This window comes from Theropithecus gelada, chromosome 8 (genome assembly GCF_003255815.1).
Source record: "Theropithecus gelada isolate Dixy chromosome 8, Tgel_1.0, whole genome shotgun sequence".
In the NCBI taxonomy this organism is placed as follows: domain Eukaryota; kingdom Metazoa; phylum Chordata; class Mammalia; order Primates; family Cercopithecidae; genus Theropithecus; species Theropithecus gelada.
Window position 1 is genome coordinate 102,087,270 of NC_037676.1, and position 20,282 is coordinate 102,107,551.

The window sequence follows — 20,282 nt, forward strand, 5'->3', positions numbered from 1 at the left end:
TCTCTGTTTTGGCAAAGTGATACATGTTATTTTTGAAACACTGGAGAATATGGGTTCTCTACACATGCATTGGAGATCATGCCCACATTTTTGTGACTAATGTACCACATCTGTGTGGAAAGTAACATATTCCCAGAAATTTTTTCCAAGTATTGTGGCTTTAGTTTGCCAAAGCTTCAACTTAGCTATGTATCAAATTGTCTAAGTGTCCATTGCAGAAATAAAGAACCTGTGTGACCCTTTCTGATGATAAGCATTCCATCTTTTCAAACCAACCAACAAACAAAAAGCAGTGAGATGAAATATGTGAGTACAATACAGTCTTAGTTTTTTCCTCTACTCTCATTCTGACTTTTTGATTCACTAAAAAGTACTGGATAATGGATTTTTTTAATCAGTTAGAGAGCCTTGATTATTTTAATAATTGTTTAACTTTTATTTCTTATCAGAAATAAACCAAACCAAAAAAAGGGATGAAGTATAAGTCTATGATAAGTGGCATATTTAAAATGGGAAACCTGTCCATGTCTGCTAGCACCAAAGTAACTTCACAGAATATTTGGATGATAATAAGTTCAGCGATTTAAGAACAAATCACTTCTGTTTCCCTTACTGATTTTAGTGTTATATCGTATTTCCATCAAGTTTGTGTTGCTATTTAAGCTGAGACTTTTCCCCACATTTTGTATATGTTACACACATTTGTGTGAAGCTGGCTCCCCAAGAGAAACGGTCCTTCATCCCCCACTGACCTCCTTTTGGAATGGAGCAGTTAAAGGGAAGAGAAGCTTTTGTTCTTTAACTTAAGAATTTGTATGGGAATAAATGTTTTTCTTTATATGCATGAAGACCTATACAAGACCAAGGAATTAATTACCTAACATGGCACTACAATAGCAAAGGGAAAGAAGATAACACATCTGTTTTATATTTTAAAAATCTTTTTTAAGGGCATTCCATGGTTTTCTTGTTGCAAAGGACATGCGTAAAATAAGAGCTAGTGTGATCTAAATCTTTGCAGCTGGTTCAAATAGCCATGTGAAAAAAACCTCTATGGATCCAATTTCTGTTTTTTGGTCATATTTTGAACAATGCATTTAATAAAAAACAAACCTAGAAAATATAAAAGAATCATTGATAGAACATTTAAACCCAGGATATTTTTGTCTTGGTATCGGCCATTATAAGGGGACTCATGTGTAGCAACTACTGCAAAATGGCCTTCAGAAATACCAGTTTCCTCCCAGGGTAAAAATACTCTCTTAGACACAGCTATACATATAAATAAAATATGGTGCATAAATATTTAAATGTTTTAAACCACATCAGAGTGTGAATGACTGACTGGCTAACATAGTGCCTTGAAGGAATATTCTGAGTTTTTTTAAATGGAATTGTATATTTGATTAAGTAGAGCCATATGTCACGTAGCATATTGCTGACAGGTACATTCTATGAATAGTTGGTTCTGATTTATACAGGGATTTGGCAACGTTAACATGAGCCACAAGAGGATATACTTCTGTAATTGTTGCTGTAATTTTCTTGTTTCCTCTCATGTCAAGGGTACTTGCCACCAAGTTTTAATGTGGTAGGCACCTAACCCTGTGTATTCTAAAGTAAATATGAACGTGCACTGCTTTGAAATTATAGGACATTTGACATTGAAATGGGCTTACAAAGGGTTATTAAGTTCATTGTTTCTAAGATGTTCTGAATGTGGTTTATCCCCTTTCGAAAGGGAAGTTTAGTTTCCCAAACTTGAATTTTATTGTGTGTATACTGCTCACATACAGTATAATTGCTGCCAGTGAAAAATATGAATTTAATAAGCAAGCAAAGTGATTTTAGTTCTCCACATACTTTTTATTGGATTCATATTGGAGACAAGTCATTTTTCCCCAGTGTGGATGGACCAGACAGTTGAAGCATGAAACAATTTGGCCTTCCACCTTTAGGTCATGAGTTCAAGATTAACAGAAGCCTTCATCAGTGTCTGATTTCTCTGGCTATAGATTTTCTTTTCTCTTTTATAAATGATGACTGTTTTGTGAAAACAGATTAAGGATCCAAAATGCCACTTGCAATCTGTTTTATATTTCTATGTCACTTTCCCAGATTTGGACAAAATAGTATTAAAAGGGTTTTTTTCTTAAGGTTACACTTATGTGTCTTCTCTAACACCAAAATGGTATCTCTGTTTAATTGCAAATGCTTGTATGACACTCGATGAAACTTAAATGTGGATAAGCCATCTTTTAATTACAATTCCAAGTGAGCATTCTGAGGCTCAACATCTATGATGTGATGTCAAATACATATGAACTTTTTAATATTATAACAGAATTTAAAACATTCCAGGAAATGCTTAAACTTATTACAGTTATAATGAACTCTACAGATGAAGGAGCAGTAGAGAAATAGTTCCCTGAGGACTTTGAATATTCTTTAGAAAAATGTAAACAACCCCCTTGTGTTCTTTAATTTACATTTTTTCCTAAAACCCTCATCATTTATTAAAGGTCAGTTTTTAGAGATGAAGAAAGTAATATGATTTTTTTTCTACTCAAGCCCCATCTGGTAACTTAACCTCTGTGTTACCAGCAGATTGATCCCAATTCATTATGAAAACTGAATTTTAATCTCAGGATGTGTAACTAAGTGGGAGATTGGAATCATATTCCTTTCTTCATGTCTGTACTCGCACTGAAAGGAAAGAAAAATGTTTACAAGTAGAGCAGTTCATGTTGATTATATAATGCTCAATGGAAAAATCTCGTCAAAACTAATTACATACTATGATTCCAGTTTGATTAAAGGTTTGTAGATAAATATATAAAAAAGGATTGGATAGGACAGACTAGAATATTAACAGGCAGGACATTCAGAAGGGAAAAATTACTTGAAGAAAATTCACCAAAATGTTAATAGTAGTTATTGCTGAGTTTAAAATTAAAGATTTTTAAAAATCCATACTTTCTGTATTTCCTAATTTTCCCTCCCCTTATTCTCCCTTCCCCTTCTTCTCCCCTTTATTTTCTAACTTTGTACAGTGAATATATAATTATAGTTTTACAAATTACATCTACTAAAGTTTTTGTTTATTTCCTAAGTATTTATCGGCCAGGCATTATGCTGGATACCAGAGATAAAACTGTAAAGAATACAGACGTGGTTGCTGCCCTTCTGCAGCATAAAGTCTAATTATGGAGACAATATTGAACCCATAATGGTACAAATTAACAAGTGCTGTGAAGGTGAAATATAGAATCTTATATAAGCATAAAATAGGAGAACCTAACTTGACCCGGGAGGATCTCAGAAGGCTGCTCTTAAAACCAGCCTTAAAACAGGAATCTGAAAGTTGAATAGAAACAAGTTGGTCAAACAAGAAATGGAGAAAAAGATGTCTAAGCAGAGGGAGGCTCTGAGGCAGGAAGCAGTTTGATGTGTTGGATGAGTTGGAAGGAGGTCAGCATAGTGCTGGAGCAGCTGGAAAAGGCTGGTGGAGCTGGAGTGTCCTGAACAAATGCCCTCAGCAAATGGAGAGTAGCTCAAGATGCAGTTGGAGGCATGGGCAGGGGCTGGGTAAAACAATTCATCTAAAACTCAACAGCAGGCAAGTTTTGAAATCATTGCTACCATTAAAAGCCAGAGTAGAGAGTATTATGGTAGATGACCGATGCTTGTTGTTATGAGTACTTTGGTCTCACTTAGCCAGAAACTCTTTTGGTGGTTAGTGTGACTGTGAAGCAAGGTTCAGTTCAATGGGAACAAATGGATGATGTGAGAGGGCTTAGAAGTCCTCAAGGACCTCTGGAAAAATGAGGTATGTCAGGGCCACTTCACCACCTGCAGCATGGAGCCTGCCCACCTACTTCAAGGGCATTTTGGATGACTAGGAGTAGACTCTGTTTCCCAAGATGAGTCTGTACCCTGATGGGTACAAGTCTGGTCATGGCCCAGGCTGGATTCCAGGTACATTCATCTGTAGTCTCCTTGGCCTCATGCCTCCTCTGTACTTGAATCACAATGCTTCTGAGTTGTATCTCTGTTTACTCCCCTACTTCTCAGTAAAGTGGCAAATGATGGAGCGTGGCATTTTGACATTATTTAGATCCATACGGGAAATAGAGGCCAACTGGAGAAACATGTTATCTCCCATTATCTACAAATGAATTAGCTACTTATGATTTTTTTCTTATATTCTCAAGTTAATCATTTATTTAGCATTCTTTTAAGTTTACCAAAAGTGTGTTTATTGCTTTTAAGCCATAGTCTAACTAGAGTGATAAAAGAGTAAGCACAGAAATACTTTATTACTTTGCCAGTGTTTTAATGTAGCAACAACCAGTGGAGGCACCATTAAATGAAAAAGGAGTTATCAGCACAGGAACATATTATTAATTTGCTGCGCTTTAGCTGACTAATGAAGGATTTTAGCTGATTGATGACTATTAGCTGAAACAGATACCGAAAAGTGTTTCAACTCACATTATTTCTCATGAAAACTGCAACTTGGCTTACAGTGACTCTGGAATTGATCTGTTTTGTATGTTCAGCCTCTTAACAATAGAGGGAAAGTTATGGTTTTATTTACATCTCTCCCTGAGCAGATTTACACACATATCCACCCTCCCCCTTAAGGGATCTGGGGATGTTTTACCTAAATGACTCTTACTTTCTGTAGGGTACAAACTGTGGCTTTGGTAATTGGTCTTGATTGTTGAGTTTAGAAGCCGGGAACATGGTAATTCTAGCCTCCAGTACTCTGTTCAAAAACATGCACTACCCAGTACAGCACTCTTTGTAGCATGTTAATTCACTTTAAGAAATGTTAAAAGTTTGAAGGATCTCATTGTTCTTTTACTCTTCAGTGTGTATGATTTATTTTGAGGGAGTATAAATCAAAACACATTCTTGAAACATCTAAAATCTCTTAAAGGTATTTTGTGTGTGTGTGTGTGCTTATCCTGGCAGTATAGAATACTTTGTATACCAGAGCTAATGACAACAGATCTTTTAGGGTTTCTGTGTTGTAACAATCGCCACTGGGCAGACAGCTGCCAAACATCTTGCAATTAATCTGATCCATGTTGGCTTTCGTATCCTTTTTCTTTCAGAACAAATGCCCTGAGGTAGAGGAGTTGGTCTTCAGCCATTTTGTGATCTGTAATGACACACAGGAGACACTGCGGTTTGGCCAGGTGGATACTGATGAAAATATTCTGCTGGCGAGTCTCCACAGTCACCAGTACAGCTGGCGCTCTCACAAATCCCCACAGGTATTTGAGAAACACCCTTACAAACAGCCATTGTTAAGGTTGGGGATTCATTTCTTCTGCACTTGTGTGCTTGTCCAGTTATTTTCCTTTTTAAGTCTCCGAAGGAACCACACAGCGTAGCTACATCTGACGGAAACTCAAGAGTGTTTAGAGATGGGAGCACACGCTTCTCTTGGAATGGAGTGTTTTCCTGTTTAGCCCGGGTGCTTGGGGGGCAGCAGGGTGTGGTGATGAAGAGGCTGACTCGAGAGCCAGGTTTGGATCCTAGCTGTGTATAACTTTGCTCTACTTTCTGTTCTTCAGTTTTCTCATATGTATAATGGGGATAAAAGTAGTACCTATTTCAAAGGGTTATAAGGACTAAGTGAATTCATGCATATAAGGCATTAATATGTAAGCATTATGTGTTGGGTATTATTATTCATTTGTTTCTTCAGATTTTTTTCTGTGTGTGTCCTTGGTAGCAGGCACATGCTAGGCACTGGGAATTCAAAAAGAGGTAAGTCACAGGCCTTGCCCTCTGAGGACAGCTCACAATCTGTGATACAATGACAATGAAAAACTACGTCCAAGGCAGCACTGAGAAAAGACACACCAGAGGATGTCTGTTTTCCAAGTAGTGTAATTTCATTTTCCTGTCCCTTTAGATGGGAATAATTAGAGATATGTGCCCTGTAGTGATAATATGAAGATGAATTAAATACAAAGATGTAGTCTTAAGTGAGCAAAATAAATCCTAGGAAGTACTCTCAAGAATAATGTATTTGTTAAACTGGATAATAAGGAAACTACTGCCTGCTTGTGATTAAAAGAAAGTCATTAGATTAGAGAACAAGTTTTCCCATCTGGTCTCTAGACCAGCATCAGACTACATTATACCCTTGGGCTCCAAATGAGGGTAGCTAGATGCTGATTTCTTACTTGTTTTTTCATCAGATTGCCACACTATTGGTATACAATTTGGAAAAGTAGCTATAATGCAGTATTTCTTATTTTGTTCACATTAATCTGACAGGACACTGAAATACATGACTTTTTTTCATAAAAATTTTCTCACATGATATGGTATTACACTCATATTTTTAGGGTAAATCACATACCCTTGTTTTCTAATTTTCCTCTTGAGAAATGTCCATGTTAGAAGTATTTAAGTTGTTTCTCACTTGTAACATAAAGGATGTTTTATTTGTTTTAAATTCATCTGTTTTTTATTTTTTGCCTATGGATTACAAAAGTGAGAGCATACAGGTATACAGACAAAACCAAACAAAAACACCTATAATTCCAACCACCTAGAGAGAACTCATATTAACACTTGCTGTATAACCTGTTAGATCTTCTAAGTTTCCATTGCCATTGCATTCCCAGCAGTGAATTGTGAGGGACAGGAAAGAAGCCTCTGAGAAGCTACAGTAACATGTAATTGTACACTGTACTTGTAGCCACTTTACTGATGCACACACAGCAAGCTCCAGGCCTTAGCCGGTAGAAAGCAAAGCAGAGGAAGCTTAACTCTCCACAGTCAATTTGAAGATGCATAGCTTGCATATCCCTCAGAGATCCTCAGGATTCCCTGGACACTGGAGCCAGGATGGGAAGGTGATCATAAGAGAACAACTGGCTCAGGAGTGTGGGGAGCAGTAGTGTTCATGTTACAGACATATAGTTTCTGGGTAGAGAGGAGGTCAGCAGGAAAGAATGAATAGACAACCACTGTCACCAGCACACCTTTCATTTTCATACTTGTTTGCACTATTTCAAAGGCCTTTTTGTATTTATTACAAGTTTTATTTTCACAGCATTCCTGTGTAGTATTATTTGTTATGCATATTTTATAGATAAGGAGACAAATAGAAATGTTAAGTTAGGTAGTGGTAGAGTTAGGACTGAACTCCTTATCTTTTAATTATCAATACAGTGTCACTTCGACTTTGTCTCACTCCCCTAGGTTTTGGCAGCATGATTTGTCTGTTAGAATAGCCAGGCTGTGAAGTTTGAAAAGAAGGGCTGAGAAATCTCTGGAATAGTAGGCCACAACTAAAGCTAAACTAATAGGGGATTCTTAGTCCAAGTATGAACTTTGCAAAGTCTTAACTGTGTTACCAAAAATAATAGGAGCTTTTTAATGACAAACTGTAAACATAAAACAGGTATCTAATAAACTTTGTTCTGTCTTTTAAATTTGTAACTGCATCTTGTGGATGCAACTTTTAAAATAAGCTGCAGTCATTATAATCTTAAGACTAAAACCTAGATGATATTTATAAAAAACAATGTCTTCTTACTATATTTCTATATGCTAATGTAAGTGTTTTAGGACCCTCTGAAGCCAGAAGCCTTAATGGGCCCAGGGGGTCTTCATGGAATTCCTTACATTCACAGTTGCAGATTCTGCTGTGTTCTAATGAGTCTACGTGAGGATCAGAAAAACTAGCCACTCAGCTTCAAACTGCACCTGGAGCTTGTCATAGATGCACAATTGAGCAAAATATTCCTTTTTCCAGACTCCAAGTCATATCCTGCATCGCCCAGCAAGCTTCGTTTTAGGAACATTTGTGTCTGCATGTTTATGCTGCCTTGGGTGTTAGTCAATTCATAGTCTCAGGGAGGATTTCTAAAGTTCATGGAACTTAACTCCATTAAACAATGTAACTAACATTGCAGAGATCAACAAAGTGGCAGTGACACCTGGAAAGGTTTCAAAGAGGTCAAGATATCTTAAAACCACACAAGAGGTTGCTAACAACAGTTAAGTCCCAGTAGGATGAAAAGAAACATGGACACAACCAATTCTAGAAATCCAAAGCTGACAAACCTTTCAGAATTGAAAGTCATAAAATGCTCCTTATAGTTTCTAACACATACTCTGGGGCAGAATCACTTAACATTCTGGATATCTCACAACAATTTCTTGCCTAAACAAACAAAGGAAGAAGAAAACTATTTCCTAGGGAATAATTGAATATATTCAGCTGCACAGAATCATAGATGCCATCACAAAGGGCTCTTAAATATTCCAATTCAGTAGACTTTAGATCAGGTTGGATGAGAACAATAACCAGCAAGGGACTGCTCTTCAGAAAAGTATGTCACATTACGCTACATTGAATCTAGGGACTAGAGGTGTGAGTGTATAAATGTTTCCCCACAATATAGGCAGTATGTGCAGTTCATAGTCAAGGGAAGCTTTGTTTAATTTAGACAAACAAGCTATAGTGACATCAACTAGTAGGATCAACATAAAACCAACTAGCAGGATTTATGTAGAGGCTGTTTAACTTCCTTTTTTGGTTAATAGAGAGCACTTTTGGTTAAACTGCTTGGAATAGTATTGCCTTTATCTTTTATGTAAAGATTTACACTTGCTTTTAACCTCAAACATGTACAATTTATGGATTATGCATTTTTTTCAGAATTGCAGAATTCTAGTTACCAATGACTTAATTGTGGTAATCAAACCATCAAACAAGTGGAAATAGGCTCTAGACAGACCTATGGAAAATAATATAACATTTATCCTAAATGAATATAACAGAAGTTTCATAAGCGCATGAAACAGTAAATATTTAAAACCGCAGGTCAGGAATAGTGGTTCATGCCTGTAATCCTAACACTTTGGGAGACTGAGGCAGGAGGATTACTTGAGGCCAGAACTTCTCAAGACCAGGCTGGGCAACATAACGAGACCCAATCTCTACAAAAAATTTAAAAATTATTGGGGTATGGTGGCACATATCTGTAGTCCTAGCTACTTGGGAGGCTGAGGCAGGAAGGAGTATTACTTGAGCCCAGGAGTTCAAGACCAACCTAGGCAATATAATGAGACCCCATCTTAAATAACAAAGCAAAATGTAACAAGGTAAAATTAATTTCAATGAGCAGCAGAGCATCTTGGAAATATTCATTAAACAGAGTGACACATAGAGACAAAAATATAAATCCTATATTACTTTAAAGCAGAGGTGGCAAACTTTTCCTATAAAGGGCCAGATAGTAAATATTTTAAGCTTTCAGGATTTACAGTTTGTTGCAGCTACTCAACTCTGTGTAAAATCAGCCATAGGTGATATATAAATGAATGAGTGTGGCTATGTGCCAATGAAACTGTATTTATGGGCAATAACATTTAAATTTAGCCGGGCGCGGTGGCTCACGCCTGTAATCCCTGCACTTTGGGAGGCTGAGGCGGGCGGATCACGAGGTCAGGAGATCGAGACCATCCTGGCTAACACGGTGAAACCCCGTCTCTACTAAAATACAAAAAATTAGCCGGGCGCGGTGGCGGGCGCCTGTAGTCCCAGCTACTCGGGAGGCTGAGGCAGGAGAATGGCGCGAACCCGGGAGGCGGAGCTTGCAGTGAGCCGAGATGGTGCCACTGCACTCCAGCCTGGGCGACAAAGTGAAGACTCCGTCTCAAAAAAAAAAAAACATTTAAATTTCATATAATTTTCAAACATCACAATTATTACTCTTTTGATTTTTTCCATCCATTTAAAAATGTAAAAACCATTCTCTGCTCATAGGCTATCCAAAAATAGGCTACATGCCAAATTTGGCCTATAAGCCTAAGTTTGCCAACACTTGCTTTAAGATTTCTCAATTGATCAAATTCAGTAGACTAAAGGTTTGATTTAAAATTGTTTTCACTCTGACCTCACTGGTATTCCTATCATTTGAAAGCTTGGTACAAAGTTCCAGAAATTGAGAAATGACAGATAATCGTTTAAATCTAACTTTTATGTAATTAACCTGTACTCACCAAATTACAGTAAAATATTTTTATTATACTCGTTCTGGTCCTAATCAGTGTATAACAGAAAGTTCTCCGGTTTTCTTTTTGTATATAACAATATTTTAAAATGAAACCTGGTCATTTCTTCATTTGTCTAAAATGGAAAGCAACAGGTTTTGAGTATCTGCCTATCTTTTAGTAATTCCAGCCAGTTGTCAGTTTCATTAACGAGACTGTAATTCTTAGTTACTATGCTTTACAAATCCATTTGTATAATGCATGTATACATATATATTTAGAGAAAGAGCATATTTCTTGTTGCCACAGTAACAATTTAAAAACTTAAAAAGCAGACCTGGGGGACAAAGAAATACTCTGCGTTGCCAAAGCTGATAAATTTTTCAAGTGTTCTCCTATGTGTGCATGCATGTTAAAGTTTGTTTAGAAAAGGCAAATGAATAGACACTATTACACACTGGAGTTGCTAATGGAATTGGTACTTAATTTCTAGAAAGCAGTTGGGTAAGAAACTTCAAAGCTATTAAAATTATCGTCGACTTTGACCCAGTAAGTCTCCCAATAGTAATCTACCCTCTGGAGAGAATGCAAATTAAAACAAAGATTTTTATACAAACAAAGTTTATCACAGTTTGTCACAAAATATTTAAAGCACCAAAATGTTCACTTTTAAGGAGTTAAGTAAAATCTGGCATAAGACTATCTTATAGATATATTATGGGATCTTTACATTTTTACATGGAATGGGGGAAGTGCTACCTATCATATCATATAAGTCACAAAAGCAGAATATAAAATTCTATATATACAATGTGATCATAACAACACACAAGTAAATGCATTAAAAATACTGGAAAAAGACATGTCAAAATGTTATCACTAGTTGCCTCTGAATGTTGAGTTAAGGTGATATACATCTATTTTTGTAACATTTTTATGTACTTTTCAACTTCTTAATAAGGACAAAGAAATTAAATTTGAGACATTAAGCACCACACACACCCAAAATTCACATACAGACTAAAAGGAACTCCAAATACTAACTCTTAGGAACACCGGCAAGTGTAATGATATATCAAGAGTGTTATCTTTATTACTTCTTATACAAACTACGGCAATAGTTTTTCTCAGTTGTTCTCTTCGTTAACAGTTTTACCCTGTTTTAACTCTGACTTATCTTGCAGACTACAGCTGAAGTAATTTTCCTAAATGCTTTGTTACACTTTCCTGTCCAGAAACCATCACAGGCTACACCATGATTTATTAAATAATATCCAAATTATCTGGCATCCAAGGCCTAACTCAGTCTTTTCACAGGCCCTCCTGTCGGCCATTATTTCTCTGTAGCTGTTTATTTAGTCTCCCTTACGTTCATTTTTTAATCAGTATATTTTTATGTATTACCTATTGTGTTTAAATATATACATTCTTCCAAAGAACTTACTATCTATTGAGGGACCCAGAAAAGTAAACAAAGTATTATAGACATGACAGTATCTATCAATCTATCAGGATATCATTGCAGTAGTTCAGGACAGAGAGAAACGAGGGGTGACTAATGAAAACACTAGCCGTAGGGAAGAAATGCCAGGGAATCAGGAAGTAAAATCAATTGCATCTGGATATGAACAAAGTCTTAATGGGAACCCAAAGGAAATGTTTCCAAACCCTACATGAGGATGGGAATCTGGCAAGGCTTCCAGACAGAAGGGATATTTGTATTACATGTTAATGCCTTGGAGTTAGCTAGGCCAGTGAAGTGAGGGTGGAGGCAATATTCCAGCTAAAAGGACCAACATGTGTGAAAGCCACAGAGACACAAAACAATATGGCACAGAAGGGGAACTTGACTAATTTGGCTACAGTGTAGAGCACATGTGTGGAGCTGCAAGAGGGGGAAATAGGCTAAGGCCATGAGGGCTCTTGTATGCTGTGCTAAGTTTTAATGCTGTCTTCAGGCCATGATAGCACAAAGGTATGATAATCTACATACCCAGAGAGATCAAAGTTAGCTTTCCACAGAAGCTGAGTTTGAACAGTAAGTATAGGTTGCCCCAGTGGACGATAGTGGAGGAAGTATGCCAAGAAGCATCAGGGAGGTTATATAAACAGCAAGTTATGGTCAAGGGATTTCAGGTTTTGTGCAGTGTAACTCAATCATAAAAATTGCAGAGGAAATATATGCTGGTCCACTGGCTCTTAGAGTGGTAGTGGTGGGGAACCCCTGATTGTAGGGATGGCCAACTTTCATGGTGTAAATACTCCAAAGCTTATTTCAAGCTACCAATGGTTTGACCACCAGTTTGCAAAATCTCTGAATACTTAATTGCTGGTTTTCACAAACAAGTATGAGCCAGCTCCAGCACACCACTGTCTGGTGGAGTTATGTTCTCAAGAGCCTGGGAATCCATTTCAAGAAGATATACATCTATGTGATGGGCAGCTCTTGGCTACTGAACGGGTTTAAGTAGAGGAATGCCATGATCACAGATGTATTTCAGAAAAGTTTTAGTGTATTTGAGAAGAGAGTCTAGAGAAGATTGAGAATACAAGCAGAGACTACTATGGGTACTGCTGCATAGTCCAGGAGTGAGAGAGATTATAGTAACAGAGCTAAGACAAAGTAGAAGGCATTAAATGATATAAATGCCTAAGAAACTGATATTTCTGTGAATAACAGCCACACATTCTGAACAGAACTTAAAAAACAACAACAACAACAACAAAACAAACAACAACAACAACCAGAAAAACTACCTGAAGGCTCTGGAGACTAAAACAAAGGCAGATTTTGGAGGGGAGTCAAAATTTTGAGCAAGTAATTTGCAGGATGACTTTCCCATTTTTTTGACTTTGCCTTGAGGCAACTGCAGTCACGGCAGAACAGGGGTGGCCTATCATCTTTCTGGCCCAGCGTTCCAGGGGAAATAGCCAAGCATCCGAGGATGCTAGAGAGTGAAGAGAAAACCCTGGAGAGGAGAAAGCCATAAAATGGGAATATAATATTTTTAAATTTGGTCCAACTGTTCAGCTGACTGCTGAACGACACACATGCTTGGGGCAAACTGAATGCAGTTTGTACCCAAGGCTTAAAGAAGTAAACTAACCTGAGCTGCTGCTCACCCAAGTATGAGAATTTCCAGTTTGAGTCTAAACAAGTTAGTTACCTGTTAACTACAAACATCAACACTCTTTGGAGCAGTCATAAGAGAATCCAGAGTCTCCACAACAAAACAGGTACAATGTCCATAATGTAACCCAAAATTACTTGACAGATAAGAGGAAAAAAAAATGTTACTCAGTTTCAAGGGAAAGACAATTAATAGATGTTAATCCAAAGATGACCCAGATGTTGGCATTATCAGACATGTACTCTAAAGTGTCTGTGTCAGAGGTGAAGGGATTTTACAGATGTAATTAAGGTCCTAAATTAGTTGATTTTTAGTTAATCAAGAGAAAAAATCTTTGGATGGGCCTAAGATAAAAACCCTAAAAGAGTGATTGGACCCTTTTGTAAGGAGAGAGAGGCATAGAGGCTCCTGCTGGCCTTGGGAAGCAAACTGTCATATTATGATGGCCTATTAAGAGGGTTCTGGGGCAGGGAGCTGTGGGAAGCCTCCAGAACCAGCACGAGGCAGTAAGAAGTTAAGGCCCTTGTCTTATAGCCACAAGAAAATAAATTCTGCCAACAACTTAAGCAAGCTTGAGTGGAGTCTTACGAACCCTAAACAGAGAACGCAGCTAGCTATACATGGACTCTTGACCAACAGTCACTGTGAGAGAGTAAATGTGTGTTGTTTTAAGCTGCTAAATTAGTACTAATTTGTTACAGAGCAATAGAAACATAATACATGGGCCAAGCATGGTGGCTCACGCCTGTAATCCTAGCACTTTGGGAGGCCATGGCAGGTGGATCTCTTGAGTCCAAGTGTTAAAGAGCAGCCTGGGCAATATGGTAAGATCCTGCCTCTACCAAAAAAAATTAGCCAGGCATGGTGGTGCACACCTATAGTCCCATCTACTAAGGAGGCTGAAGTGGGAGGATTGCTTGACCCTGGGAGACGGAGTTGGCAGAGAGCTGAGATCACACCACTGCACTCCAGCCTGGGCAACAGAGCAAGACCCTGCATGAAAAAAATATGTGTGTGTGTGTGTGTGTGTGTGTGTGTGTGTGTGTGTGTGTGTATGGAGACAGGGTCTTACCCTCTCCCCATATATATATATATATATAAAGTACATGATGGAAGAATAAAGTAAATTTGAAGATATCAGGAACATCATTATGAAACTACTGAAAACCAAAAATAAAAGAGGAAATTTTGAAAGCAGCCAGAGGAAAACACATTACCTACAACACATTAGGAGAACAACAATCAAATTACTACGGACTTCTCTTTAGATACCATGGAGGCTAGAAGACAGTGGAACAGCATCTTTAAATTGCTGAGAGAAGGTTTAACTTGATAGAGGTCTGTTTGGAAGATATTTGGGAGGTTAAAATAACCAGGATTTGATTATTGATCATGGAAGAGAAGGGTCTGGTTTGACTCTGAGATTTCAGACTTAGGTGATGTGTTGCCAGTTTTGCTATTGGCCAAGACCAGGGAGCTGAGTAGGAAAATGTTTGAGAGACAGATAATGGGGCAGGGTGTAAGAGCACAATAGAGTAATCCTGAAAACCATTTTGGACACATTTAATTTTAGGCTGCTATAGAGGGCAGGAAGGCTGGTATATTAGAAAAAGCACAAATTTGAAGCCATAAATACCTGAGTTTCACTCCTAAGGTTTGATAGCTGCATGAAGAATGGACAGTTTCTTAATTTCTTGGAGCTTCAACTTCCTCTTCTGCATAATTAAGTGACTATTGTAAGTATTCCATGAAAAACATTCATAAAGCTCCTAGTAAAGGACTCAGCTTGGCTGGGTGCAGTGGTGGCTCACGCCTATAATCCCAAAACTTTGGGAGGCTAAGATAGGAAAGATAGCTTGAGGCCAGGTGTTTGAGACTAGTCTGGGGCAACATAGCAAGACCCTGTCTATACAAAACATTTTTTAAAGTAGAAAGAACTTGGCTCTCTATAACCAAGGGTTCCTTTTTAGTCCTTTGCCCCTAACTAGACATCCAAATGGACATGTAAAGTAGGCAAATTCAATGTAAGAGGCTGGAGCTCAAAAGAATAGTCTGACCTGGAAATACAAATTTGGCCTGTTGTTGGTGCCTAGCTAGAAGTGGGAACAAATAAGCATGCCCAAGGAGAGAGTCCTAAGAGAAGAACTATCTGTTGCTGCAGAACAATGTACAATGGTGATATAGGCATACGATAACTACAGTAGACATTTCCATGCATAAAATGAGAAAACAGAAGACACACAGGAGTTTCTGGTCCATAGAAATTCTTAAATTCAATCAGATAAATGTTGGAAGTTTCTTAATTAGTACTCAGTATTACTCCCGCTTGGAAGTAGCTCCCTGTTGCTCGTGGCTTTGTGCACTTGGCTCCAGCCTCTGAGTCACGCATTCTTTTCCATGAAAAGTAGCTTTTGTTTGCACCTTGCAGTTTTCCCAGCCTGCTTTCTGCTGGTAGAATTTTGAAGGTTCAGAGTCGTCTTTTCATTTTGTACTATCCTTACCTCTTTCAGTCTAAGTTGGCAGTGTTTCTGCCAATATTATTCTTTAAACAACTTTGTGGGTCTCTTGTTATTCTTACTGAGGTTTACTATATTAGACAAAATTACCCCCATGTATCTTTTAGATAAGCCCTTCTCTACTTGAAGATTTTTCTGATATTACTGAGGGACATAACCCTTCAGTGTCTTAGAACTCCTTTTGTTTTTGACTAGTTCTCTGAGCTATCAATTTAGGTCTTTCTAAGGTCTTTCAAAAGATTTTACAGGCATATTATTTGCTTCATATTTAGACCCAGCTTTTCTGACCATGTCCTGGATTTGATCTTTGCTGGGAAGCCATTTCTTGATTTTAGCATCATTTGCATCTCATAAGGCTAGGAACTTTCAAAATAGCAAGTCCTGGCTCCTTTTTATCTGACAGTCCTTCCTTAAGCTTATATGTCCCCTTGTGGATTTTAATATTAGCAGCAGGTAGAAGCTAGGAGGCACTTCAACACTGCCTGGAAATCTACTTAGCTAGATCATGTAGTTTATTAGGCAAATTTTCTACTTTCCGTGTTACTGCAGGTGATAGTGTTGAAAAACTTTCTGCCACCACATAGCAAGGATCCCCTTTCCACCCATTTCCAATAACATTTTTCTCACTCTCTAGCTGGCAGTCTCCTCTAGGACCATCACGTTTCTATTAATAATCTCTCTGAAGTATGTAGACATTCACTAACACTCTTTCCAAGTTCTTCCAGTTTTTACTCACTTTCCAGCTCCAAGCCTCCTCCACATTTTAGACTTCTGTTACAGTAGTATCCCATTTACAGATACTAAATCTCTATTAGTCACCTATTGCTGTATAAAAAGTTACCCCAAAACTTGAGTATGTAAAGCAATAAGCACTTATTATCCCACAGTCTTGTTAGTCAAGAATTTGGGGCATGGTCTAACTGAGTTATTCCAGCTCAGCGTTTCTGATAAGGTTGTAATCAAGACAGCAGATAGAGCTGCACTCATCTGAAGGCTCGTCTGATCTGGAAGATCCATCTCCAAAATACTTACCTCCATGACTCTTGGTAGGAGACCTCAGCACTTCACTACAGGGATCTCTCCAGAGAGTTACTTGAGTAGTCTCATGACATGGCAGCTACTGTCTTCCAGATCAAGTGATCCAAGGCAGAAGCCACAATATCTTTTATGGCCTAGCCTCAGAAGTCATTCATTGTCTTATTTGTAATATCCTACACAGATCTGCCCTATTCAGTAGGGGACTACACAAAGGCACAGATAACGAGAGGCAAGGATTACTGGGGCTATCTTGGAGGTGAGCTTGCAAAAGGATCAGTAGCTGAATTTGGGAGTTGGGCTGTGAAATAAAATGTATTGAGAGGAAATAAGAGCTGTGAGGAAAACCAAGATGTCACAGGAAAACCAGGACATAATGGTGTTTTAAAATCCAAAAAGGATATTTAGAGGGATAGAATTATCAGTGTTGTTAAATGTCCTAAGGGAACTGAGTGAGGTAAGAATTGAAAAAAAGAGACTATTGTATTTGGCAATTGGAACATCATTGATGGCTCAAGGAAAGCACTTTCAGTAGAGAGATAGGGATAAAAGCCAGATTACAGTGGGCTGAGAAGTGAATGGGAAGTGATGAAGTGGTGATGATGAGCATGAAGTTTTTGTTTGTTTGTTTTAGTATTAATTATGTGTTAGCTACAGAAAGCCACAGGGTTAAGAAACAATTTTAAATGGAAGAAGAGTTAGGCACATTACTATAGGAGAAGAAAGAAATAAAGAAATTAATGACGCAGAAGAGAGAATCACTAATGGCATAAAATCTTAGAAGGGAAGAAAAGGAAAGAATTCAGATCACAAGTGGAAGGATTGATCTTGAAGGAAGAAGTTTATACCAAATATTTATTGCTGTTTAACAAACCATCCCAACACTTAGTGACTTAAAAACCATTTATTAGCTCGTGAGTCTGTTGGTCAGACATCTAGGTGAACTCGAGGTTCTTCTGTGGGTCTCACCTGGTCTCACTTAGGAGGCTGAAGTCAGCTGGAAATCAGTGAGGGCTGGGTGGTCTACAATGGCCTCACCCACATATTTAGTGGTCAGCAGGCTGTTTACCAGGTGTCTTGGTTCTCATCCACGTGATCTCACCAATAAGCTAGCCAAGCTTCTTCACCTGGTAACACTGTCCCAGGAGAATGAGAGCAGAGACTCCAAGGCCTCTTGAACCTCGGCTCAATTCACACAGCCTCACTTCCACTACATTCTGTTTCACAGAGCAAGCCACAAGGTTAAGCCAGATCCAAACAGTAAGGAACTAGATCTTGGTAAGAGTTGCTACAGAGAATTTGTGGCCATTTGCAATGTACCACAATAGTCTCCTCCTATTCTTGAGATAGGAGGGAGAGAATGAAGATGGGCATGAATATGGTTGAGGTTGTATTGGATGTTTGCTGAGAATGAAAGGGAAGAAAAAGAGGACTTTAATAAGGTATTGTTTCCACAATATTTAATCCTGTATCTTGCTTATAATAGACAGGCGGGAAGTGTTCCTTTATTTTTGTTATTTTTTTGAGACAGAGTTTTGCTCTGTGGCCCAGGCTGGAGTGCAGTGGCACGTCCACAGCTCTGTACAGCCTCTGAGTCCTGGGCTCAAGCGATCCTCCTACCTCTGCTTCCAAAAGTGCTGGGATTACAGGAGTGAACCACCACACCCAGCCAATAAATGTTCATTGAATAAATTTTGGGATTTCTCAAGAACATAGATTTAAAACCTTAATAAAATTATAAACACTATTATTTGCATAATGTTGGATACTTTTGTATATACTATTAATATACACACAAAGGAGGCACTGAGCTCAAAATACATGCCTCAATATACTGTCAATTCAGTTGAGCTCTTAAGAGTAGCTCCTGGTCGCACACCCCTCCCCTTTTTCCCATTCCTGCCCCTTTGGCCTCCTTATGGCCTCTAATGAAAAGTCATAAAATAGAAACATGCTACAGAAGAAGATTAGCAATATACTTCAAATTGGGCACAACTTTCATGTGTGTCTAACTCTTCACATTTTTGTTTAGCCTTTTGTGCTTATTCTATGAAAATTTTTATTGTTTACCATAAACTAAAAGTATATAGCTTAATCACTAAATATTATATATTTAAAGTAGATGTCATTACAAGTTAAATTTGCCACATAATGTCTTTCTCTAATTGTGGAAATAGTTTCCCAGAAATCTACAGTATCACCCTTATTGTTGTGTAGGGCACAGCTGTCTGCAACTAGCAGTTCCATTTGGGGAGGAAGGATTTTATGCCTTTGCTCCCGAGTGGCAGTAACAAGCTTCTTTTTATTGTTGCTGACATTAAGATAGCTAAAATCAACAGTGAGGTAAACACTTCTTGGGACCATCTGGCAAGGATTTTAATCCAAAATATTCTGTAAACACTGACTCCATTTGAGTACCCAGGAACTACCGTCCAGCCACCATCAACTGCATTTTCATTTCAGTTTTAAGCAGTAATTGAAATAGCAAAAAAAAAAAAAAAAAAAAAAAAGGAGTCTGTAGACTCTGTCCCTTCACTTTTTTCTCTTAAAATATTTTTAGTTTCATCAGGGATTCCAGGAAACTTACATTCTCTGAGGGAGATTACAGTGCCTTTTGAAGTCACCAGTAGAAGTAAATGGGGTCCTAGCAGTTCTGTTCATTAAGTATTTAATGCATAGAGCATATTTGGAATTTTTTCATTTTCTGTTGGGAGATACATTCTACCTAAATCAGAGGCAGAAGTTTAGGGTTGAGTTTTCCTTTTCCTTTATATTTCAAAGTTTCTTTGTAAAAGTTTATAAAATGACCAATTTCAAGATTTTTAAAGTCTTTCACAAGAAATGGCAAAGATAGGATTGTGATAGGGTCCTTTATCCAGTCCCAGGGCTGATTTCTAGAGTTTTCTGCAAGCCTGCATGAAAGAGAATGGGGATATTTCAAGTGCGAAGCGCCCAGAGGAATGGCTGCTGGTGCTGCTAATGGTCTCTCTGTTCCTCCCCTGGCAATAAATCTCAGATATTGAAATATAGCTTTGGAGAAGAATATACTGAAGATTTCTTAAGCTTTTTACAAGACACTCAAAGCCTTTTCACAAGCCAGTGCTCTGCAAATGTAAATTCTTGATGTCTAAACATAAAGGTCCTTTACCAAGTTAATTTTAAATGTGAATTTTAATACAGAATACTTGGAGAAAGGGAATGCAGCTGGACTATTAAAGCATGGTATTTTGCCATTTTTAAGTAATGGGAAATACTGATTAAGAATGTTGTAAAGATTTCAGCATACATAATGTGATTGTCTTTAATCATAACTTGTTACCATAAGTCTGTGTAACAAAAGCATTAACTCAAAGACAATGGCATACCTATTATACTGTGGCACTTATTATTTCCGTGCTTTTAAATTATTTCCAGAATATTGAAGAGCTTGTTATTTAAAGGTCAGAATAATGCCCAAGACATGGCCAAGCCCACTGAGTGTCAGATGCATGGAATGTTGGATGACTTCATAGTTATGAAATTATTTCATTTCTCATGATAATTCCTGACTTGCCAAGTTAGTGAA

At 37.9% G+C, this 20,282-nt stretch overlaps 1 protein-coding gene across 1 annotated transcript in view; it reads left to right on the forward strand.

The window, feature by feature from the left end:
- The window catches only part of VPS13B (vacuolar protein sorting 13 homolog B), an 858,817-nt gene that overhangs the window by 749,342 nt on the left and 89,193 nt on the right, over positions 1 to 20,282 (forward strand). The window contains exon 41 of the mRNA XM_025394335.1: positions 5,124 to 5,285. Within this exon, the coding sequence (XP_025250120.1) occupies positions 5,124 to 5,285 (162 nt within the window). The remainder of the gene's footprint in view (positions 1 to 5,123; positions 5,286 to 20,282) is intronic.